The 20,439-nt window shown below is 45.9% G+C and overlaps 3 protein-coding genes across 3 annotated transcripts in view; 2 read left to right on the plus strand and 1 right to left on the minus strand.

Moving 5' to 3' along the window:
* Positions 1-297: 297 nt before the first annotated feature.
* LOC106116361 (Related to Sod) lies at positions 298-12,832 on the minus strand. The gene is made up of 23 exons (XM_013310159.1): positions 12,637-12,832; positions 10,736-11,624; positions 10,290-10,555; positions 9,150-9,336; positions 8,894-9,071; positions 8,550-8,764; positions 8,282-8,455; positions 8,032-8,203; positions 7,863-7,968; positions 7,588-7,739; positions 7,288-7,500; positions 7,074-7,208; positions 6,911-6,995; positions 6,633-6,822; positions 6,301-6,462; positions 5,858-5,979; positions 4,227-4,492; positions 3,169-3,274; positions 2,692-2,880; positions 2,228-2,400; positions 1,793-1,999; positions 1,617-1,693; positions 298-1,329 (listed from the first exon to the last, which is right to left on the minus strand). Exons 1-23 carry the CDS (start codon positions 12,704-12,706, stop codon positions 1,197-1,199), a joined length of 4,467 nt encoding a protein of 1,488 aa, XP_013165613.1. The 5' UTR covers positions 12,707-12,832; the 3' UTR covers positions 298-1,196.
* A 1,562-nt stretch (positions 12,833-14,394) lies between these two features.
* Mlc2 (myosin regulatory light chain 2) lies at positions 14,395-16,607 on the plus strand. Its single transcript, NM_001311887.1, is given in 3 exon segments — positions 14,395-14,449; positions 15,609-15,794; positions 15,978-16,607. Coding segments are annotated over 3 exon segments (609 nt in total). The 5' UTR covers positions 14,395-14,446; the 3' UTR covers positions 16,398-16,607.
* Positions 16,608-18,249: 1,642 nt separating this feature from the next.
* LOC106116109 (protein C12orf4 homolog) overlaps positions 18,250-20,439 on the plus strand; it is a 3,255-nt gene continuing 1,065 nt past the window's right edge. The window contains exons 1-6 of the mRNA XM_013309849.1: positions 18,250-18,582; positions 18,652-18,842; positions 19,162-19,298; positions 19,492-19,716; positions 19,797-19,985; positions 20,094-20,405. Coding sequence (XP_013165303.1) covers positions 18,378-18,582; positions 18,652-18,842; positions 19,162-19,298; positions 19,492-19,716; positions 19,797-19,985; positions 20,094-20,405 — 1,259 coding nt within the window. The 5' untranslated portion in view covers positions 18,250-18,377. The remainder of the gene's footprint in view (positions 18,583-18,651; positions 18,843-19,161; positions 19,299-19,491; positions 19,717-19,796; positions 19,986-20,093; positions 20,406-20,439) is intronic.

Consider the following 20,439-nt stretch of genomic DNA (forward strand, 5'->3'; position numbering starts at 1 on the left):
ACCTGTCGCCGTGCAGGTGAAAGTGACGCACGACAATTAATTAAAATAATAATTATGGTCGCATTGACGCGGTGCAGTGAAAGGGATAGAGGCGGTAAGCTCTCAGCGCACTCGCCGAATTCGGCGCGACCGGTTGACGCCCGACCGTCTCATCGACGACATGCAACTGACTATGAACATTAAGTTTTGGTTTATTCATAAAAAGAAACGCCGAGTACATTATATTTCATTTTTATTTATTATTTACATTATTATTAAATTATTATTATTATTATTCTAAAACTGAAATAAAAAAGTTTAAAAAATTGCACAAGGGCATGGCGTCGTTTGAAGGATTTAAGGCGCCGCTGTGTCCGGCAGGCGTACGGCGCGGGAGCGCGGCAGCCGGCTCGCCGGACCCAGCGTCTGGACACGACTACTGCAAATCCCCACAAACGGCCACGATGCCATGTTACCAGCGAAGTGCAATGCCTAATATTCTCTTTCACTTAACCTACGTGCCCAGACCTGGTCCTGGAAAGCGACGTCTTCCAAGACCCCATCTGGCTAACCTATGACTTACGAATAGCCTTATTCTGGATATACGCACAAACAAAGATGGTTTCACCGAGCACACGGCATTCGGCAATATATACATCCCTCTGCCGCCTCGTACGGCTTGCCCGGGAGGATAAGCAGCTGTTGCATTCTTTTTAAATCCCACAACAGCACGGGATTGGGAGCTGGACCTAGTGAGTCGCGCTAACGTCGGAGGCGCGCGCTGCGGGAGACGCCAGCGGTCGCCGCTCGTCCACGAGAGTAGAGACGCGGCTCGCGAGCTAGAACATGGCATCGTAAGAAGCCAGTCGCGCCCCCTGACGGCCGCGAGGCCGAGTGCAAGCGGCGTGGAGCAAGAGACGGCCGCAACCCGAGCACCACACCTCTCCGACGTCAGCGCGACTTACAAAGATCGGTGGAGCGGCCCCCAGAGTTCCCTTAGTCGCCTCTTACGACACCCACGGGAGGACATGGGGTGGCGGCATTCTATCGCCGGCGCCACACGGCGCCCTATCGCTATCTCCTATTTATTTATTTTAAACTATTTTCACAGGTCGATATTATTATTATTCAACATAAAGAAAGTAAAGTAAATAATGTCTGTTGACCCACGTAGAAATGGCATGCGATCCGCGGAGGGTGACGTTTCTTGTTAATGTTCATTCGCTGACAGTGATTGTCAGCTGTTTGCTTCGACTCGTCTCGAAGCGGTCCATTGTCTTGATATCCATGATCATGCAGATAGACAAGGCCAGCCCGAGCACCAGGATGCATGACACCATCAGACCCGACCTGAAACAGCTCACTTTTAATTCTACGTCATTGCTAGCATCCCAGCATGCTATACTGCATGCATACTATCTACCACGTAATTAATATCAAAATACCTTAACACGAGCAATTTTGGTCTTTTCCAATTTTACAAATAACTTTCCTCGTATTTAACACTATTCTACTTTTAGCATGTAAGAGTTGCTAATGTTATATTGAATATAATATGTATATAATATGTAATATTATATTATCTTAATTTTTCCTATGGTCGTCGTGAAAGTTGATAGAAGGCCATAAGAACATACCATATCGGGACGGAGGTGAAGCCGATGCAGTCGAAAGCGTCGGCAAACTTCTGAGTGTTCTCCATGAATGGTTGCATCTGAAAATACGTACACAAATAATTGTATCATGAATCATAAATGGCGGGATGTCATACACTCTAATTAACTGTATTCTATTGGTATATACGAGTACATACCATTATATCTGGGAAGGTGAGTGTTGCGTTCTCAGCCGCGTACACGAGCGGCTGCGGGCAGCTGTAAGCGCGGCCCAGCACCGCTGCAGGCGCTGCTGGCGGCGCAGGCGGCAGCAAGCCGATTCCAGCGCCCCGACCGCGCCTTACCTCCACACCCGCCGCAGTCCACCAGCCCGCCGACTGTTTGAAGCTGAACTCCAAAGTTATCTGGAAAAATAAGAAAAACCATTGAATCCTCCATCTTATCCTCTCATCGTATAAAGCGCAATACATGAAGGGTTTTTATGCACCGATAACTATTTAGTATTTCTGATTCTTCTATTATCGTGGGCACGGCAGGGGGAAATCGATTAATAAAAATTTAATAACGTCTAATTCAATATATCTGCCCGATAGGAAGCCCATGAAGGTACCGCTTATAATGGAGTATCAGACCTTATCCCTAGTGTTGTCGCCGTCGGCGAAGCGCACCACGAGGATGGTGTAGAGGCGCGTGGGCTTAATGGTGGGCTCGCCGATGGGCGTATCCAACACGGTGACGCTGCCGTCCGCCCATTGCAGCTCCGGCCAGCCCGACGAGTACAGCAGCGCCGCCTTGCCCGGCGGACCTGGCGATTCGCAAAATCTTCCATAACATACATCGCTTACAATTCTCGATAATACTAGTAGATTCAAATACAGCAAATGAATAAGCGTCACACAGACAATCGGGTACAGAAAGATTATTTTATGGCAAAGCTTACAGCTTCAAGTCTCTATATTAGTAAAACCAGCTCTCAAGACTCTTCTTGGAACTTGATATTTTACTCTCAAACCGATCCACTGCAAACATTTCCAAACGTATCTACCAGTAACATCTGGCGTAGTTAATGTAGTAATTAAAGCAAATTTGACCGTACCAGTGGCATTGTAGAGGGCGTACTTGGGCAGCACCTTCGCGGGCTTGTCGTCATCGACGGCCGCCGCAAGTTGCGTGGACCTAGGCGCATCCGTGACCTCGCGCTTCACCCGGCCTGCTTCGACCCACTCGCCCGGTTCCGTACCCTCAGGTCCCAGATACTCCGTCTGGCTCTGCGACACCGAATTGCCTGGAGCGGTGACAAGCCGATTAGATAATCATTGTAATAGTGTCATCTGATCGCGCCAGCTTATCGAGTAAATATTATTTATACACATTCATGTCTTCATATATCGAAAGATCTTGCGTGCAATGTTATTTTTTTATGTTAGTGAATGTTTCAGTAACATTGCTGAACATTCAGCATTCGCTTTGCACATAGTAAGTACAGTCGCAGTCGCTAGCGCAGCAGGAGAGTGCAGCGACCCAGCTGGCAAGGTGCCCGAGTGCCCGAGGGAGCGGCGTGTAGGTAGTTTACCCAGGACGCCGAGCACGCGACCCGGCCCGTATATGTCCTGCAACCGTGCGAACGTCTCTGTCATCTGAGCGTCGCGCTCCGACCACGGCCCTTGCAGCGTCAGCACCTGCAAACAACAAACATTGCGTTACCTCAAGTCGACCGAAATGTTTCCAATTATTTAAATATGTATGTAATTGATTTCATAGCGAGGAACTTCCATTTTCAACGATTACAGAACACGGAGTTGAAGTGAAGTTCAGCAGACGGTTGGGAAGCAAAAAAATTGTCACTATTTGAAAAGCTAATATCGTCATGTTGGCTGTTATTTTTCAACAGAAATATTTGCAATTCCATAAGTAAGTCATGATTCAGTAAGGCAATAACCGATCTAGCTCATTGCTGATTCTATGTACTAGTACATATCTAATGTATTTACTATTGAATTATCGTTTTATATAAATACAGAGCCATAGCAAAAGCGATCGCTAGATACCCCGCCCACAGATTTCCCATGCCCCTGCCCCTTCACGCCCCGCCCCCCTCGAATCTTCTTCGCCACCCTCTATCCCCCCATCCAATTACCCTCCGCTACCCTCCCCCCCCCCCCTCCCCCACCCCACCCCCTCCAATGTACGCGCAGTGGCGCGGGCTGGGTGCGGCTGGGGACAGTGCGGCTACCAACCCTCCTCCATCGCCCCCGAACCTCCCTCACCCACTCCCCTCTGTCTTTTTGAAACGCAAAAAGTGTAAATCAATATATGTTGCCTCGGTGACCTTTGAGAGAGGGATGAAGGGTAAAAATAGTATCAAGCCGAGGTGTTGTGATGTAATCAATTTTTTGGTACCTTTGGGAATAGTTACAACGAATGTGTCTGAAACATGTCGTCAATCTTTGATGTCATATTTTGCTTTGCATCAATAACCTTTTTATATCAGAGACCTGAACATTCATTGGATTTTATCTTTGTAAAATATGAGATTTTTTGATATGTTTTATACAAAGAGAATTAAATACATATTATGCACAGTTCTATGTATATCCTAAAATATCTTTGATGTTATGTGTACTAACTTACCTGTGTCTCATTGCTGACATAGTCGGGGTGTACGTCAAGGAAGTCTTGCGGCAACACCAACACGCTCTGCCGCTCCAGCATCTTCCTCAGGCGCGGAAAGTAACCGCTGGACAGCGGTACCGGGTCCTGGTTGTTGAAGACCACGATGGCCGCCTGCTCGCCGTAGATCCTCATCAGGTCATCCTGCTCCAGGTAGCGCAGCGCAGTCCGCTTGTACTTCTCCAGGGATCGCGGCCCGAAGAACAGGAACGGCCCCTCCAGGTTCCCCAGACACAGCCCCACGAGCCATGCCGCCAGGAGCGCTGCCGCCCCTGCATGCATGTCGCAGACGACTGTGGGCAGGGGATGCCCTGCGCCCCTTATAAACCCTACGTTCGGTTCCGTGTTGCGCATGCGTCAAAGAATTTATTGATTATTTTCAAAATACAACTAAAAACCTGTTTTAACCTGTCAAACATAGAATTCACTTTCAGATGATGATGTCTCAATTTCCTAGAGCCAGGTTTTGCCTAGGTCTCAAATGCGCAGGTTGAATGTCCTAGATACGTATTTTTATTTTAAATCGCATCCCACGCCCGGCAGCCGGGCGGCGGCGGCCATTAATCAATATCGTCGTCTGATGTTCCCCGGGAACGTTCCAGAACCTATTCCTTTGTTCTCACGTCGCCCCCCGCTCGCAGCTCACCACCCACCTCCACCACCTTCCACCATCTCCCGCCCACTCTCTAACGTCGTTTATAAAAACCATTTTCTTAGGAATTAGGCTCCTGATCGAGGCACTTGTTGCGTCCTGTTCGCTTGGTTCGGTTCTTTAACTGCTTACTTACATGATTTAATTAATGTTTTGTACTTTATTTGAAACCATAGTTATAGTTGTAAGTGAATAATCTGAATAATTTTGCATTTCCTTGTACATATTATGTAATTCAAATAAAACAACATTTTATAAACAAAATGATAATTTATTGTACAGCTTATTAAATTACATTTTTACAATAAGATTATTCTTTTATAAAATGAATTGTCTTATAATTAGAATGAAAGAGATAGCGAGCGCGAGTCCGGGGGGGAGGGCGAGGGGGTGGGGGGCGCGCACCCCACTCTGTCGCGACGAGAAGAAAGAGCTTTCTGTAAATTATAAATAAAATTGAGTTAACCGCGGCAGAGATCGCAGCAGCAGCAGCTGGTGCAATATCTCATAGAAGACAGGCGACACAGGGGTGAAGTTTCTCATTTTCCTTATATGGAAAGGATGGGAAGAGAAAGTTGATTTGGCAGAGGACTCACCTCCTCTGCCGAATCAACTTTCTATATACGTATAGGAAAGGAAAATATTTTTATTGAAACGTACTCCCCTTTTGTCTATTAGAGCTAGGCAGATGTACTCGTTGCATCCGTCTCTACGTTATTTAAGCAAAATCAGGAGCCGCTACCAGTTTGCCATCTTATACTAAAAAACTACTTAAAATGGATTCATTTACTTGCAAATATCATCGAGACATTTTCATATTTCATATGGAATTAAAATAATTGTGTTTGTGTTGTTATCTATGGATGACGTCATGTGATATTTCTACATATTGACAATGTAGAAGACATAGTTCAGTGTAAGAACAGAAGCAGAAACTAACTCTTCCTCTCGTTGGGGTCTGTGACGCCGCAGTGACGGTGCGAGGTGGTGCGCTTGCGCTTGCTGTTCACGTAGCCCGGGATGAAGATGCTGGGCGAGTCCAGTCGACCCGACGCCAGCAACCTGACACATCACGACAAATTATCATTAATATTGAAGAATTAACCTAATTGAAGTCCTCGTTCTTTTCTCACACTTTTAGATGGTTGACGGAAGAGGAATGTATTGTCTTTTCGTGCATGCCCTTCTCCGTCCATTAAAGGTAAGTAGCGCATTTGCAAATGTAGATGTCTATGGGCAGCGGTGGCCTCGACATGTCGCCGAACTCAGATGCCGACTCGCTCGTTTGCCACTTATTTGTTTAAAAGTAATCGCTACAATCGCCAAAGTGTGCACTCTGTACCAACGATAACAGATATGTTCAGTACATGAGGAGCGGCAGACCTGGTGAAGTCCAGCTCGAGCCTGTTGGCGTCGGGGCCGGTGAAGTGCAGCAGGACCTGGACGCAGGCGCCGTGGTGCAGCTCGCGCGTGCGCCGCGAGTCGACGCCCACCATCCACGCCGGCACGCCCATCACTCCGCGCATCTCCTCCAGGAACGCGCCCCTGACACACACAGCACACAACATGCACATCTCTCTGTCCACTGCCTCATGAAATGCATCCCACTCCCATCCCAGCTCGGGCTCTGTTCAGTTAATTTTTCTAAATCTTATGGGAGATTTATTGTTAGGCTAGCGTATGTAGTATAGTCATAGTGAAGACGATGAACGTACAAGACGAATCGCGGCGGCTTCATGATGTTGACGTATTTGATGATGTCCTTGTCGGGCTGGATGTTGGCGCAGGCGAAGCGCTCGCCGCTGCGCTCGGGGCCGAAGATGACGATGGAGCGGCCCATGGCGGACACCGCGCCCTCCAGCGGGAAGTTGCTGTCCATGAACATCTGCCGCTCGCCTCCTATTGCTGGGGACCGAGTGGCATTGCGTTACGCACTCAACTATTGAATGAGTTCCCGGAGGTAGAGGTAGAGGTAGAGGAAGAGGTAACATACTGAGGGTGCCGAGTCTTGCGGTGAGGTCGCCCACGTCGCAGCGCAGCGGGTTGTCCGCGCCGCACTCCGCCTCGTACAAGTCGTGCTGGAGAACAAACAGCAAAGCTTTAACACTGTGGTGATGAAACCGGTCGGATAGTTCGCGCAACTTGCGATCACTCACGTTAAGGGGATCCGCGAGCTGGGTGAAGTAGGGGTTCCACCTGTAGCCGCCGGCCACGCACCGCGTGTTGGTCACCTTCACCGCCGCGTCCACGCCCACCGGGTTCACGAAGATCTCCCACTTGTGGCCGTGTGTCTGCACAAAGCAATACGCAGGTTAGAACGCGAGCTTACTAGAGTAGCAGCAGGCGGCAGGCGGTGAATGTGCGAGTGACCAGGTTGCGGTCGCGGTCGCCGGGGTAGCGCAGGTCGACTTGTATGACGGTGTCGCTGACGCTGCCGTCGTTGTGGACGAGCTGGGTGAGACGCACGAAGCCGCGCGCGAACCCTCCCGGGTGGTGGAAGGAGGCGATGCCGCGGATCTCCCGCGCCTCCGAGGGGCTGTAGCCGCGCTCCACGCTCGAGCACGCCGACCTGCGGTTCTTGCTCTACGACAAAAGGGAAAACCTTTCATTGTATCGCTCCACTGTATAGAGAGACGACTCCACATGGACCTCCCGAAAGCATGGCTTTACATTTTGGTGTATAACGACGGAGCGCCCGAGGATGCTGTAGGGACCGAACAGCGACATCTGCGTCTCGTTAAAAATCGCGTTGAACGACTTGAAGTCATCCAGCAAGCCGTACTTGTCACCGAAGTCACCGAGCTCGTACTGGTCTGCTGTACCTGGAAAAGTGAAAAATTAAAAAATATATAATAATCAAATCAAACGACAAAGGTTTCCAATCGGTTTAAGTGTTTGACGATAGATTTTATTTCGTTTCTTGAACACATAAGTAAGATAGGTACCTCTCATGGGCGGCGGACTGAGCGACTTGTTCACGTGGAAGGGGTTGTACGCGTCGTAGAGCGTGGTCCTCTCGCACGGGAACTCCAGCTCCTTCTCCACCGGCACCTGCAACGCGACCGGTCAGAACGCACACGAGCTGGACGCGAGGTGCTGCGGCGTGACGCTCACCTCGTGCAGCACGTAGTTGTGTGCGTCGCGCAGACCTGACAGCTGCACCTGCACGTTGGTGACGTCGTACTCGGACTGCTGCACCAGCTCCAGGCGGCCGGTGGGCGCCTCGCGCTGCCCGTTGCCGAACCAGTCGCGCACCACCGCCTTGCGCCGGTGCAGACCGTTGATTCTGGAACGTCGACCGCACTCTTATTACTGAAATTTGTTCCGATCGGGCATCTATAATTTTGGTTGCGGTAATACCGACAAGGAGCAAGCCATTCTCTCTCCGCGGGCGACGGGGCCGTGGTCGTCGTAGATCACCAGCGACCTCCGCAGCACCGAGTTCCTCCCCATCAGCGGCAGCGACGTATCCGTGAACAGCTTGCGCGTCAACCGCGCGCTGTCGCGCTTCTTGCCCGCCACCGCCAGCGTGCCGTGCCTGGATTTATTACATTACAATTTACCTTAAACCTATTAAGATATTATGCAATGAGAAGCGGCAAGTATTTCGTTGTGAAGCGTCCGCCGGTTACCTGGTGGTGAGGTCCCCGATCCTGCAGAGCGCGAGGTCGGGGCGGCAGTAGGTGTCGGGGTGGCGCGTGTCGAGGTCGAGGGCGGCGGGGTCGAAGATGTCTCCGGCGCTGAGACAGCGGCTCGTCCAGTTGTAGTAGTCCTTGCCGGGCGGCTGATCGTGCACCGCCCACCGGTGCTCAAACGTGTTGTTCACGTTCGAACCGTCCGCGTGCACCTGCCAGCACAGCACAGCACACCACAGCACATACATACAGCTCGACAACTTATTCACTGGTAAACCAACACGATATGACGTTTTTGACTGCATCTTCTAATTTTGCTATTGTTAGTTTACATGTCATACCATATCTTCGATGATGATGGTGGTATCCTCCCAGGGCCTGTCCTGCGGCTGTCGGAATATGACGCGGCCGACGAGAGGGTAGCGGAAGATGACCTGGGCCGAAGTCATCGGCGTCTGGTACTCGGTGTTGTCCTCGTACGACAGCAGCGTGCCGCACACCTCCGGCTTTGGCGATCGTCTGCGACGTTGTGCTAACTTGAGTACATTCGATACAAGAGAGTACTATTAAGGAAGATATTTGTAGAGAGGAAGTTACCTCTCGAGCACGAGCGGCCTGTGCATGACGCTGTGGCGGCCGTAGAGCGGCAGGTAGACGTCCCAGTAGGCGCCGCTCAGCTCGTCGGCCAGCCCGGGCAGCAGGTAGCGGTGGTTCAGGTACTCCGTGCGCTCCTTGTACTTGCCTAGCAGCGCCCCAACTGGGTACTGATCCATCGTGCCCATGCCTGCAACATACAACATACCTTCGTAAATCAAACTTATATACGAGATTACAATAAAAATTTAAAAACACTCTACTATAATGTCGTAAAATCCTTTCCTTTCCTTTCCTTGTTATTTCTTATCCTATAATTCATAAGATATCTTTTAACTAAATATTAAATTAAATACAAAAAAATAATAAATTAGTTCATAAATAAACCACATTTAATATCTTCAAAGCTTTCAATTAATAACATGGACCTCTGGAGTTGAAACTCCACAAATCGTCATAGTTGAACATGATGGTGACCTATCTCTATCCGTCCCAGTAAGATACGAGTCAGTGTTTGTTTTTCCTATAATCTAAAACAATGTAATTGTGTCAATATAACATGAATGCAGGCAAATTGACGTCACCGATTATCTAAACAATAACAAATTCCATACAATGCATCGGTGACGTGCGACAACTTCCTGCCCGCATCATGCGAGATGACCGAATGCATCATTGTTGCCGCGAGCCACAACATCTGCCGCTCTACCGAGAAGTCAGGAAGCGCTACTGACCAACGAGGCAGCGCTTAACTCGCCCTTATTCAGAATCAATACGACACGATCGCTAAATAATTGTGGTAAATTTCCGTTCCGCATAGTTTAAGAATTGTAACACAGAACACAACTAAGTTAAATATAGCAATGCATAGCGCTGAAAATAGTTATACCGTTGTGTTCACTTTACATACTATCACATAACACATATATTTTACATTTTCTTGTTTTTTAGTTTGAACTTAAACATCGTAAATTCTATTTAAAATAGTTTGTTTGTTATTTTTAATTTAAGCAATAATTTGTAATATTTACAAATAGTGTAATGCTAACATAAGATGATAATTTAGCGCTCGACATAACACATGGTCCCAATAATATTTCACACTTTATACTACACAAGATACTAAAACATTTATACACGAACCTGGCGGAGGCACATCGTTCAGATTAATGCCGGTGGGGTTGTACAGTTCTCCAGTCGTGTTGCACATGGATTGTACGAGGTCGGGGCCGAGTAGACGCGCCGGCACCTGCCGAATGTTATACTGCTGCATGGCGCCCACAAACCGTAGGTTGGACTCGTACTCCTGGTCCGCCGCGCCCAGCTGGAAGTTCACCCACGTCGGGTCGAACGGCGACCGCTGCACGAAGTCCACCGTGCCCCGGATGCCGTCCATATTGATCAATGCCCTACGCCCAGAGTTATATTGGTGTGATTGATTTCGAACATTGGTGAAATTGACAAAAAGTAACCAGGACTTAAAGAAAATACTTAAATATGAGGTAATACATATCGTGACACAAATATAATCTGAAATATTGAAAGCTGTTAGTGCTTATCGATTTTTAGGTATGAATTGTAGTACTCACTTGGCATTCTTGGGCTGGCTGGAACGCAGCTTGGCGCAGGCGAGAAAGCTGTCGGCGTGCCGGTTGTCATAAATGACGACGTAGAGGCTACGGCGCGTCACCTCCATGTCTGCGCGCAGGAGGCCCAGCACCTCGTCCTTGTAAAGCCGCCGCAGTCGGTGCGTGCTCGGGTCTGTCGCCACCCGAATGAGGCCCAGGCGCGAGTCCAGGTCGCCCACACTCATCCCGTCCCCGCTGTTCTCGGGGTCGAACACTGCCTGCAGGACGTTACAGTTGTCCTCGTAATTGCCCTTGTCCGAATCAAATATGTCCGTCACAAACAGTTTCCACTTGTGTTGAGTAAATTCCCCCTTGTCCTGGTTGGCCTTCGTGTGATACAGGTCAGCGAGGAGGAACGCGTCCGACTCGTCGAAGTCCCTCGTGTACAGCCAGCGGAAGGTGAGGCTCCCTGCGATGGGAGACGTAAATCTCGCCTCAGCATATTTCTCGTAAAGTTTCTCCGTCGATAGAATAGATGCACACACCACTCTGTCTCTCTCCGCCGTCTCTAACACTATACTCTTCCCCCACAAGCCCAGAGGACCGGTCAGGCTGTTCTTGCTCTCGAACTCGGCGTGATCTTTGCCAGGAATAATCAGGTATCCCAGCTCCTCGGTGAGATCTATGACTTCTGTGCCTAGACTGGCATCGGAGCACCTCTCGTCGCTGAGGTCCTGGTAATCGACGGGGAACTCGTGTATGGTCCACCGCCAGACGCCGTCGGGGTGCTGCAGCGTCGGCTTTAGGTTGGTGCGGATGCTGATGAGCGTGTCATTTTTGTTAGAGAACTCGATCTCGCCATGCAGCCCGTGCTGCGAGATGTACGCGCGCAGCACTAGACACTTGCATTCTGTAACACACATTTTTTACTGAGTTATCAAATATAATACCGTCTAAGACTATATGGAGAGTCAGTATTCATATAACACTCCACAGCCGGATACTAGTCACCTATCCAAACTAATTTACCTTGTCGATAGATTACCAATTTTCAATTGAATTCAACTCATTTTGTACTTACATGTTAATCCAGATATAATGAACTATCAACACACTTGTGGTTACCTCCTACTAAGGCCAATGTGAGGAAAATCCTATGCATCGTGTCAGTTTAGTATATAAAAAACACCAGCCGTAAACTCCTCGAAGGCGTACTACAAAGATGAATTCATACTTGTACTTAACGTCAGGTAATCAAGTGTCGAGGAACCTCCTCCGGCGTTGTTTGACGCAGATAAATGAATTAGCGCTAATGTGACAAACGTAAAATTGTATAGTGATGTTGCAAAAACTTTGAAAAGTATCGTAACCGACTACGTGATATACAAATAAAATACAAGTAGAAGCTATCAGTAAATAGTTTGCTTTTTAAGTCATATATCTCGAGAATTGTTCAGGTCATTTCATACTTTACATCATCAGAAGAGCATTACATCCAATATTGGGACCAATGTATCCAACACGTGTATATACAGTTTTATTGTCAAAACATATGAAATGTGCCTTTTTAACGTTGGCTTATATCAGGAAGTAATTAAAACTGACTTGGCTTCTGGTATAGGTGATGTCTGGCTGTTACCTGCCTGCCTTATCCTGTCACGTTATCACATTTACGTTTCGAAATAATCCGCATAATATGACATTTATTATGAAAATAAAACTTTAGCGATTAGTTAGCTTTAATTGTTTCATTGTTTTCATCAGACGAAGCTTTTGATTTGTACCTTTTATAGTCTGTTACTTTTCTCACATCATATTATTTCGATTCTTGTCATTAAAGATAAATTTTCCTTTGATTCGACAAATAAGAAACCCATTCGAAGGTTATTTTAAAAAGGGAAACTTGCACCGAATTACTTTACCTTCAAGTAGAACCACTGAAATAACTAAACTAATCAACTTTGGCACCACATCACAATATTTGATAAACATTTTCACAGGTAATACAACGTTACATGTTTATCAACAGAATATGTTCCTCTCTGATGGCCTGCGCCCGCGCATTGTCGAGATGTCGAGTTTCACTTGCCCACTTGCCGTCTGCCGTCTCATGACTAAGTGAAAGGCTTCATACAACTTAACGAGCGAGACATTAAGGCTAGAGCGAGATGGAAAACATCACATAGTATGTGACGTTTCGTTATGAATTACGATGTAGTACGCTTGAGTCAGATAACTGTTAATTACTTATTCTTCAGTTAAATATTTGTTACTGGCATTTGATCTGATGACTTATCATTGTTTCCTGACACTCCTCTTTGTTATTATTTGTGTGTGATGTTCTACACAACAACATAGATGTAGAGACAGGTAGGAGATATTGCTATCACTGGATTCGAATTATATTTGATGTGATGCTTCCATAGCGTTTAAGTTTATAGCAAAAATAAGCTAAGTCATATTGAACTTTCTCTTTGAGAATATTTCTCCATTGCAGTCTTTTAACAAAAGCAGTCCGTAATACCAAAACCTTCCTTTTTCCTACCTTCTTTACACATTGGCGTATTCAGTTATCTTTTACCATTATACAGGAAAATATCTTTCGTAATAAAACCAATACATTTTTGTCCATCCCAATTCTAAATTATAATATGTTTTCAACAAATAATTGGTTTTTTTATTATACATTAGCGAATGTCGAGATGTTTATCTCGGGAATCGAATCCGGGTATGATTGGTGTGGATTACAATGGTATATTTGTGTGCGATTTGAGTCACCGCGACTAAAATAGTTCGCAGCGCGGTGACTGCGCGGGCGGTGACGAAGTATGTTATATCTGACGTCAGTAATAATGTTCGAATACCAAACCAAAAAGCAAGCATTCAAGGCAGCATTGTATTGTAGGGTAGGTAAAGTGAGCAAGGGTGTCAGAAAATCGCATCTTAATCTGGACAAAAACCTTGGTTAAAATAACAGATGGACATGGTTGCCTAAAGGGGAAGGTAATGCTCGGCTACAATCTGAACTAAGGTGGACGGTGAAAAACATGATTTACTATCTTACCGTATGGTATTTTAAGTACTATGATTTTTAGCAACTATAACATGTTAATCCTGTCCGAAATCGTCCCGATTTTGCAAAAACACTCGCATCAAGTTGCAACTGTTGATATTTTTAATCCTACAAAACAGGCAGCGGTTGTTTAGTTTAATATATTAAAGAAGTTAAAGTGGACCCAGATTGTCGTGTCAGAAAGTTTGTGAAAAGCTACAAAACTAACAAAATTTCATCCGGTAACATCTCAGTACTCCATTTATTTTGAATTGCTAATTTCTATTTCAATCTCGCGACAATGAAAGCCAAACTGTATCTAGCTTGTTGAAAATAGTAAAAGTAATACAATAAGAAATAGATCGTAACATTCCTGTAAATTTAGACTAAAAACTGTCGATATCCCTGAGTCACCAGGTGAGCTGTATATTTTTAAATCGTCCAAGTCGCGGAAGGCGGCGGCCGAACGCGCGAGCGGACCAAACAGTTCTGATGCCGATTCGGGCGCCGGCTATCGCATTGACCTAACTATATATGGATTGATCGGCCGGACTCCCAGCCGCGGGGAGCGGGGAGGGGGCGCGAGAGGCCTGGACGTCGAGGAGTGAACAAAATCTCGGAGTCAGGGTGAGACTGCCGAGCGGTACAGTCTCTCTATCGTCGATCCAACAAACAACACAATGGTAAGTGAGGCGAACACCAGTGAACTTAGTGATGTGATAAGTGTTCTGTTGAAGTTAATTAAGTGAACATGTGTGACCTAAACATGCCGGCGACTACGAAACACACCATAAACACAAAATACAAATGTGAAAGTAATTAATACGGTCTTTAAACTCAATTGAATAAAATAAACCAACAAATGCAATAATTTGATAAAATCAAGCAACAAACTACGACGCCAAATAAACCAAACAAAATTTTACCAAACACGAATTACATAAAATTTCGCCAATAAAAACCATCTAAAATAGTTCTAAACATTTTGGATTGCGAATAAAATAATTTGTTACACGAACGCAAAACGTTTTTAAAATATTAGAGTTAAAGGACTAACTGCTATACTCAAAGAGGTTCGATACACAGAGAAGTTACTGAAGAAGTCCTTAGTTTAGTTTTATTAAATTAAACCAATACTAAGACACTCCTTCACCCACCACAAGCGCTTCTGAAGGAGGTAGAAAGTCTTCAGCCAGTAGTTTAATATAATATAATTTAAAATAAATATAATTTCTTAATATAATTAGGAATAATAAGAAATATGATAAAAGCTGAAGCAGCGAGCTATGTATTTCTGAATCTTTACGTAACCGGCGCCCGCGCGCAATCCGAGACGCCATGCTAAATATAAGTGGACAGAAATAGCACCTAAACGGGACGGGCGGGGTACAATTATATTATATTCTGACAATTTGACAAAATTTATTTAGCATTGGATTAAATGCATTGTAAATATTTGAAATTAGTCGAAGCACAATATATTCCAAGGAAATAATAGGCATTCACAGAAAATGATTATTTAAACGTCTAGCGAATAGCTTCAAGTAACCAAAAATAACTTGATTCACATTAATTCTATAGTATACGTATTGAAAGAAATTGTAATTAATACAAGCATTTTAAGATGACAGTTTTAGTTGCACGATTTTAAATTAAATCGAAAGTCACGTTTCAAAGATTTCGGAACACCGAACATAATGCTGCTGGAAAAATTTGATAAAACTCACCTTTAAACACAACACTAACAGCACACAACAATAATTTGCACATGAAAAATATTTATCGGTTCTTTAACATAGTTGTCCCTGTTGACACTTGGCTAATGAAATTCTTTTGGTGCAGGCGGATAAGGACAAGAAGGTAAAGAAGAAGAAGGCGCCGAAGGAAGAGGCACCCGCAGAAGAGGCAGCTGCGCCCGCGGCGCCCGCTGGCGAGCGCCAGTCGTCGCGCGGTAGCCGCAAGGCCAAGCGCACCGGCTCCAATGTCTTCTCCATGTTCTCACAGAAACAGGTCGCCGAGTTCAAAGAAGTAAGCATGTCTACTACCTACTCCATAATCCTTCAGCCAAACAACTTGGTAAAGCTGCAATTCGATGTCGATCTTCATGACGTGTCGATTCGTTGCACTAGTAAGAGTTGCAAGAACCAAAGGGCATTTTTAGCTAAGATTAAATTTTACCAGATTAAATAAATCATTGCTCTCCTCCCACAGGCCTTCCAGCTGATGGATCACGACAAGGACGGTATCATCGGCAAGAACGATCTCCGCGCCACCTTCGACTCGCTCGGCAGGCTGGCGACGGAAAAGGAGCTCGATGACATGGTCAGCGAGGCATCCGGCCCCATCAACTTCACGCAGCTGCTCACCCTCTTCGCCAACCGCATGTCCGGTGGCTCTGACGACGACGACGTCGTTATCAACGCCTTCAAGACCTTCGACACCGAGGGCAAGATCGACTCGGAGCGACTTAGGCACGCGCTTATGACCTGGGGTGATAAGTTCTCCGCCGACGAAGTCGACGAGGCCTACGACCAGATGGAGATTGACGATAAGGGCTTCATCGACACCCAGAAGCTGATCACCATGCTCACCGCCAGCGCCGAGGACGAGGAGGGCGGTGAGGCTGCGTGAGCACCCCCCAGCTGCACCACCACCCGGCACCAACACCTAACCGCTGACGACAGCTCTGACAGTCCACCCGGTCCACTCGGTTCGCACAGAACGTATTAAATGTAGACCGAACCGAAACATGTTTTTATTTAATTTAATATCTTTATGTAATTTATTGTTTCCATTTTATAATTTATATTTTAATGAAAATATAGTACTACTATAACAAAATGGTGTCATCATGTCCCCGTAACGTAAGACTGGAGGGATTGAAGGAATAGACTGCATTTATACACTGTCACACAAACACACACTCAAATCACGCATCCCATTCAATTTGCTAGAATAACTTGGGTAAACACGGCCTATTATTATATTACATGTCGAAATATATACATGGGAAAACCAGAAACAAGGAAATAAATGTTAATCTAAAGTGCTACTCATGCAGTTGGTAATTGTCCTAATTTGTCGACAATTATAGATAAGTTAAATAAGTATAGGTAAATAAAGACGAAAATACAACACAATGTAACTAAAAGCCTTACGTTATTTTAGAATTCCTTATAAAAAATATCAACAATGATAACGATTAACCTAGAGTAGTAAGTGTAACCCGTTAATACTATCGGTCAGTATGATAAGTTAGCACTATAAATAATAATAAGTAATCCCACATGTTTTGCGGATGTGCGTAATTTAAAAACTTACATATATTTACAATCTAAAAAAAACTAAAGACCACAAATGCCTCACCACCACTAAACTAAACTAAACTAAGTACACAAAGCACTTTCCTAAACAACAACCATTCTCTCAAGGATTCGTAAAATGCGTGATATTATTATAAACAAAGATCGTCTTTAACTCCTTCCAAAAATGGTGTTCAACGCTTTTCATATGAAAAAACTGATCTAAAATTACCATATCCGGCTATAGCCACTGTCCAAAATACCACTCTGATGGGATTTCTGATGACTAAAGAAAAAATTTTAAATTTCAAAACTATTCGATTATGTAAACGAAATTGTCAGCGCTGCCCTCGCCCAGTCTACAAATGTGCCTCAACATTTTAATCAGTTTCAGAAAATTGGAACGGAATTTTTATTTAACAGAGGTAGAGCTTTCGTCTGCTGGATCACGAATGGCCTGCTTCACAAATTAAACATCACGACCACGCAGAAGACAGGCGTGAAGTGGAAGAAATTAAGTATTTGGTCCGATACGTTAATATATCCTTAATATGTCCTATAGGACTAGGATTTTACCTCCGGCACATTATTCCCTTCGCGCCCTTTTCTTATAAAGAGAGGATGGAAAGAGGGTGTACAGTTGGCGGAGGAGTGGACGTCCATTCCCATCCTATGTTGAGGTAGGCAACATATTTTCAAATCCCATGGATAACGGTCAATTGGCTTGGTGAAATCAGGTATGCTTCCTCAAATTTTAAAAAATTCGTATATACAACGTTGAATTGACATCGACAAGCGATAGATCTACTAAGCTAAGACTAGCTTATACATGAGCTAGACGCGGTACAAATCCTATCCTTCCTTAGGTTCCCAAATAATATGGGGGACGGCGCGTACGCAGTCCCCACTATCAAAAATTACGCGTCCGAGTTATCCGCATTAGGGATAATCGCAGGGGTCAACCCAACCGCAGTGCAATGGAGGGGCCTCGCCCTGGGGGAACCGCCTTCGTGATCACGGTAGCCCCTACGCCAGGTAAGTATGCCTCGTTTGCATTTCGCCGTGGAGGTCATTTACGAGACAACAATCTAAACATCGCGATTTGTAATTGCAGAGTTTTTTTGCAGCGCCATCTATGGTATCAAGGCGACTGTTTAAAAAAAAATAGTTTACCGCCATCTAGTATAAAATTTGTATCTTAAGATAACCTCTGTGGTACTTAATCTGTCAGCTGACAGTGTCAATGTCAGTTGTTAACTGTTGACATGTTTATACAACAACAGTGGGTGTTTTACCTGTTTTGTCTTCTATGTTTCTCAAAATGACTACAGAACGGACAGAAACAATTGTACATAATGCAACGAAAACATTCAAGTTCTCTTTCCCAACCTGCACCAATGAAGAATTACTATTCAAACTGGAAGTACCGGTTGAGATCCCTTACGATGGATCTCCGCGCGAGCTGGTACAGCGCGTTATAAATATGTTTCACATACCCGTATATTTAGAAGATGGTAAGTTAACTGCCGCTGTATAAATGATTGTATGAAAGATGAAATAAAACTGTAAAATACTTTGTTTAGAGTTAAATGAAAAACTGGCTCAGTTCATCGGCGATGAGACGCGCGAGTTCCACAACAGTCGGGACGCGAAGCTGCTCGACCAGCTAAAGAACAGCGAGCTGAATGTGGACGGCATCGTCAAGCAGTGGGAGAAACTCTTCAAAGAGAATGTGGTGGAATTTGCTGAACAGAAGGGAACTTCGGATGAGGAGGTATATGTTTTCAAACATTTGTTTAACTTTTAAATGTAAGATTTGTTTCTTACTAATATTATAGTATGGATCTATATATTAATATAATTAACAAGGATGCGGCAACAACCTAGTGGGCCTCGGTCTCCAACAATTAAAGTATCCACTTCTTCTGATCCTGCGCCGTCCCAACCCAGTCCTGGTAATGTAGCTCCAGGAGATCTTTATCCATCTCATCCATACAGCGATATTTATATATAATATAACTTACTTCAATTATTCTCCTTTGTTAATAAAGTCCAATTAGTAGTTATTACATATCTGTCAATGTATGTTTTAGGTTTTTGCTGCAGCATACCACAAGTTAGTCCACTCACCTGCATTGGACACCATCCTGCAGGTGGAGAACTCTTATGCCAAAACTGTCTCCAACATGATGCAGAGCCGCGATGAGGACATCAACAAACTTACAGAAAGGTAGAAATAGTTATTGAAATGGTCAAGTATTTCCTGCTGTCCTCAATGTCACCGAAAAACTCTTAAACATTTAATTATTTTTTTGTGTTTTAATGTTTAGGACCCTAATTATTTATGTTAATATGATAACAACCTGTAGATAGATAAGTAAGTTAGTTAATATTATTCATCTTATAACAATATTTTAAACTAGACAAACAGAGGAGATGGAAGAGAAGATGCGGCTGCTGAACGTGAGCACTACGGAGGAGGAGATCAACGAGACGGCTGCGCGGCAGTTCGAGGCTCAGAGCGTGGCGGCGGCGCGCTGGGAGTCGCAGCTGGACGCGCTCCGGCACACGCAGCGCGCCGCACACCGCGCCTGGCTCATGGCCGCGCTCGACCACTACCAGGGCCAGGCAGAACTCGCCACGCCCAGGTCTGAAATGTTACAGACCTCTCAACTTCATTTAGATTATATGGTCATCGAGAATGTCATTGTTTACTGTTATATTACAGCAACTCCCCGCTGACGACGTTCCCACCGGAGGCGGGAGAATTGGTCGGGTCCGGCGGGCTGGGAGAGCCGCGCCCTCAGCTCGAGGAGAGCTTCACCATACACCTGGGCAGCCAGCTGAAGCAGACTCACAACATCCGCCTCGTGGCCGCCGACATGCTCGACCTCTGCGCACTCAACCACCACGACAAGTAAGTCATTTTGTAGCATCACAATATGTTTTGAATCTTGTCGATTCTATCGATGAATTGAGTAGAATAAGTGTGCGTGTTATGTTTAAAATGTACCGCGCGGTGCAGCGGCGCGGCGGCGCGGCTGCAGCCCGCGCTGGCGCTGTACTCGGGCGAGCTGACAGGCGCGGTGGTGCTGTGCGAGGCGGGACCGGCGGGCACGGGGGAGCCGCCGCAGCGCCTGCTGCGCCTGGCCGCCGCCGCCACCGAGCACCACTTCGACGACATCAACCGACAGCTGCGGCACATCGCGGAAGCAATACGCGCGCCTGTAACTACATTAACCAACCTAGTGCCTTCCACCACGACATGGATGAACAACACCCGTTTGTGTGTGATGTCCGGCAGGCGGAGCAGCGCAACGCCCGGCGCGCGCAGCAGGCGGGGGGCGCGGCGGGCGCGGCGGGCGCGACGG

This window comes from Papilio xuthus, unplaced genomic scaffold (genome assembly GCF_000836235.2).
Source record: "Papilio xuthus unplaced genomic scaffold, Pxut_1.1 DF827756.1, whole genome shotgun sequence".
Classification (NCBI taxonomy): Eukaryota; Metazoa; Arthropoda; class Insecta; order Lepidoptera; family Papilionidae; genus Papilio; species Papilio xuthus.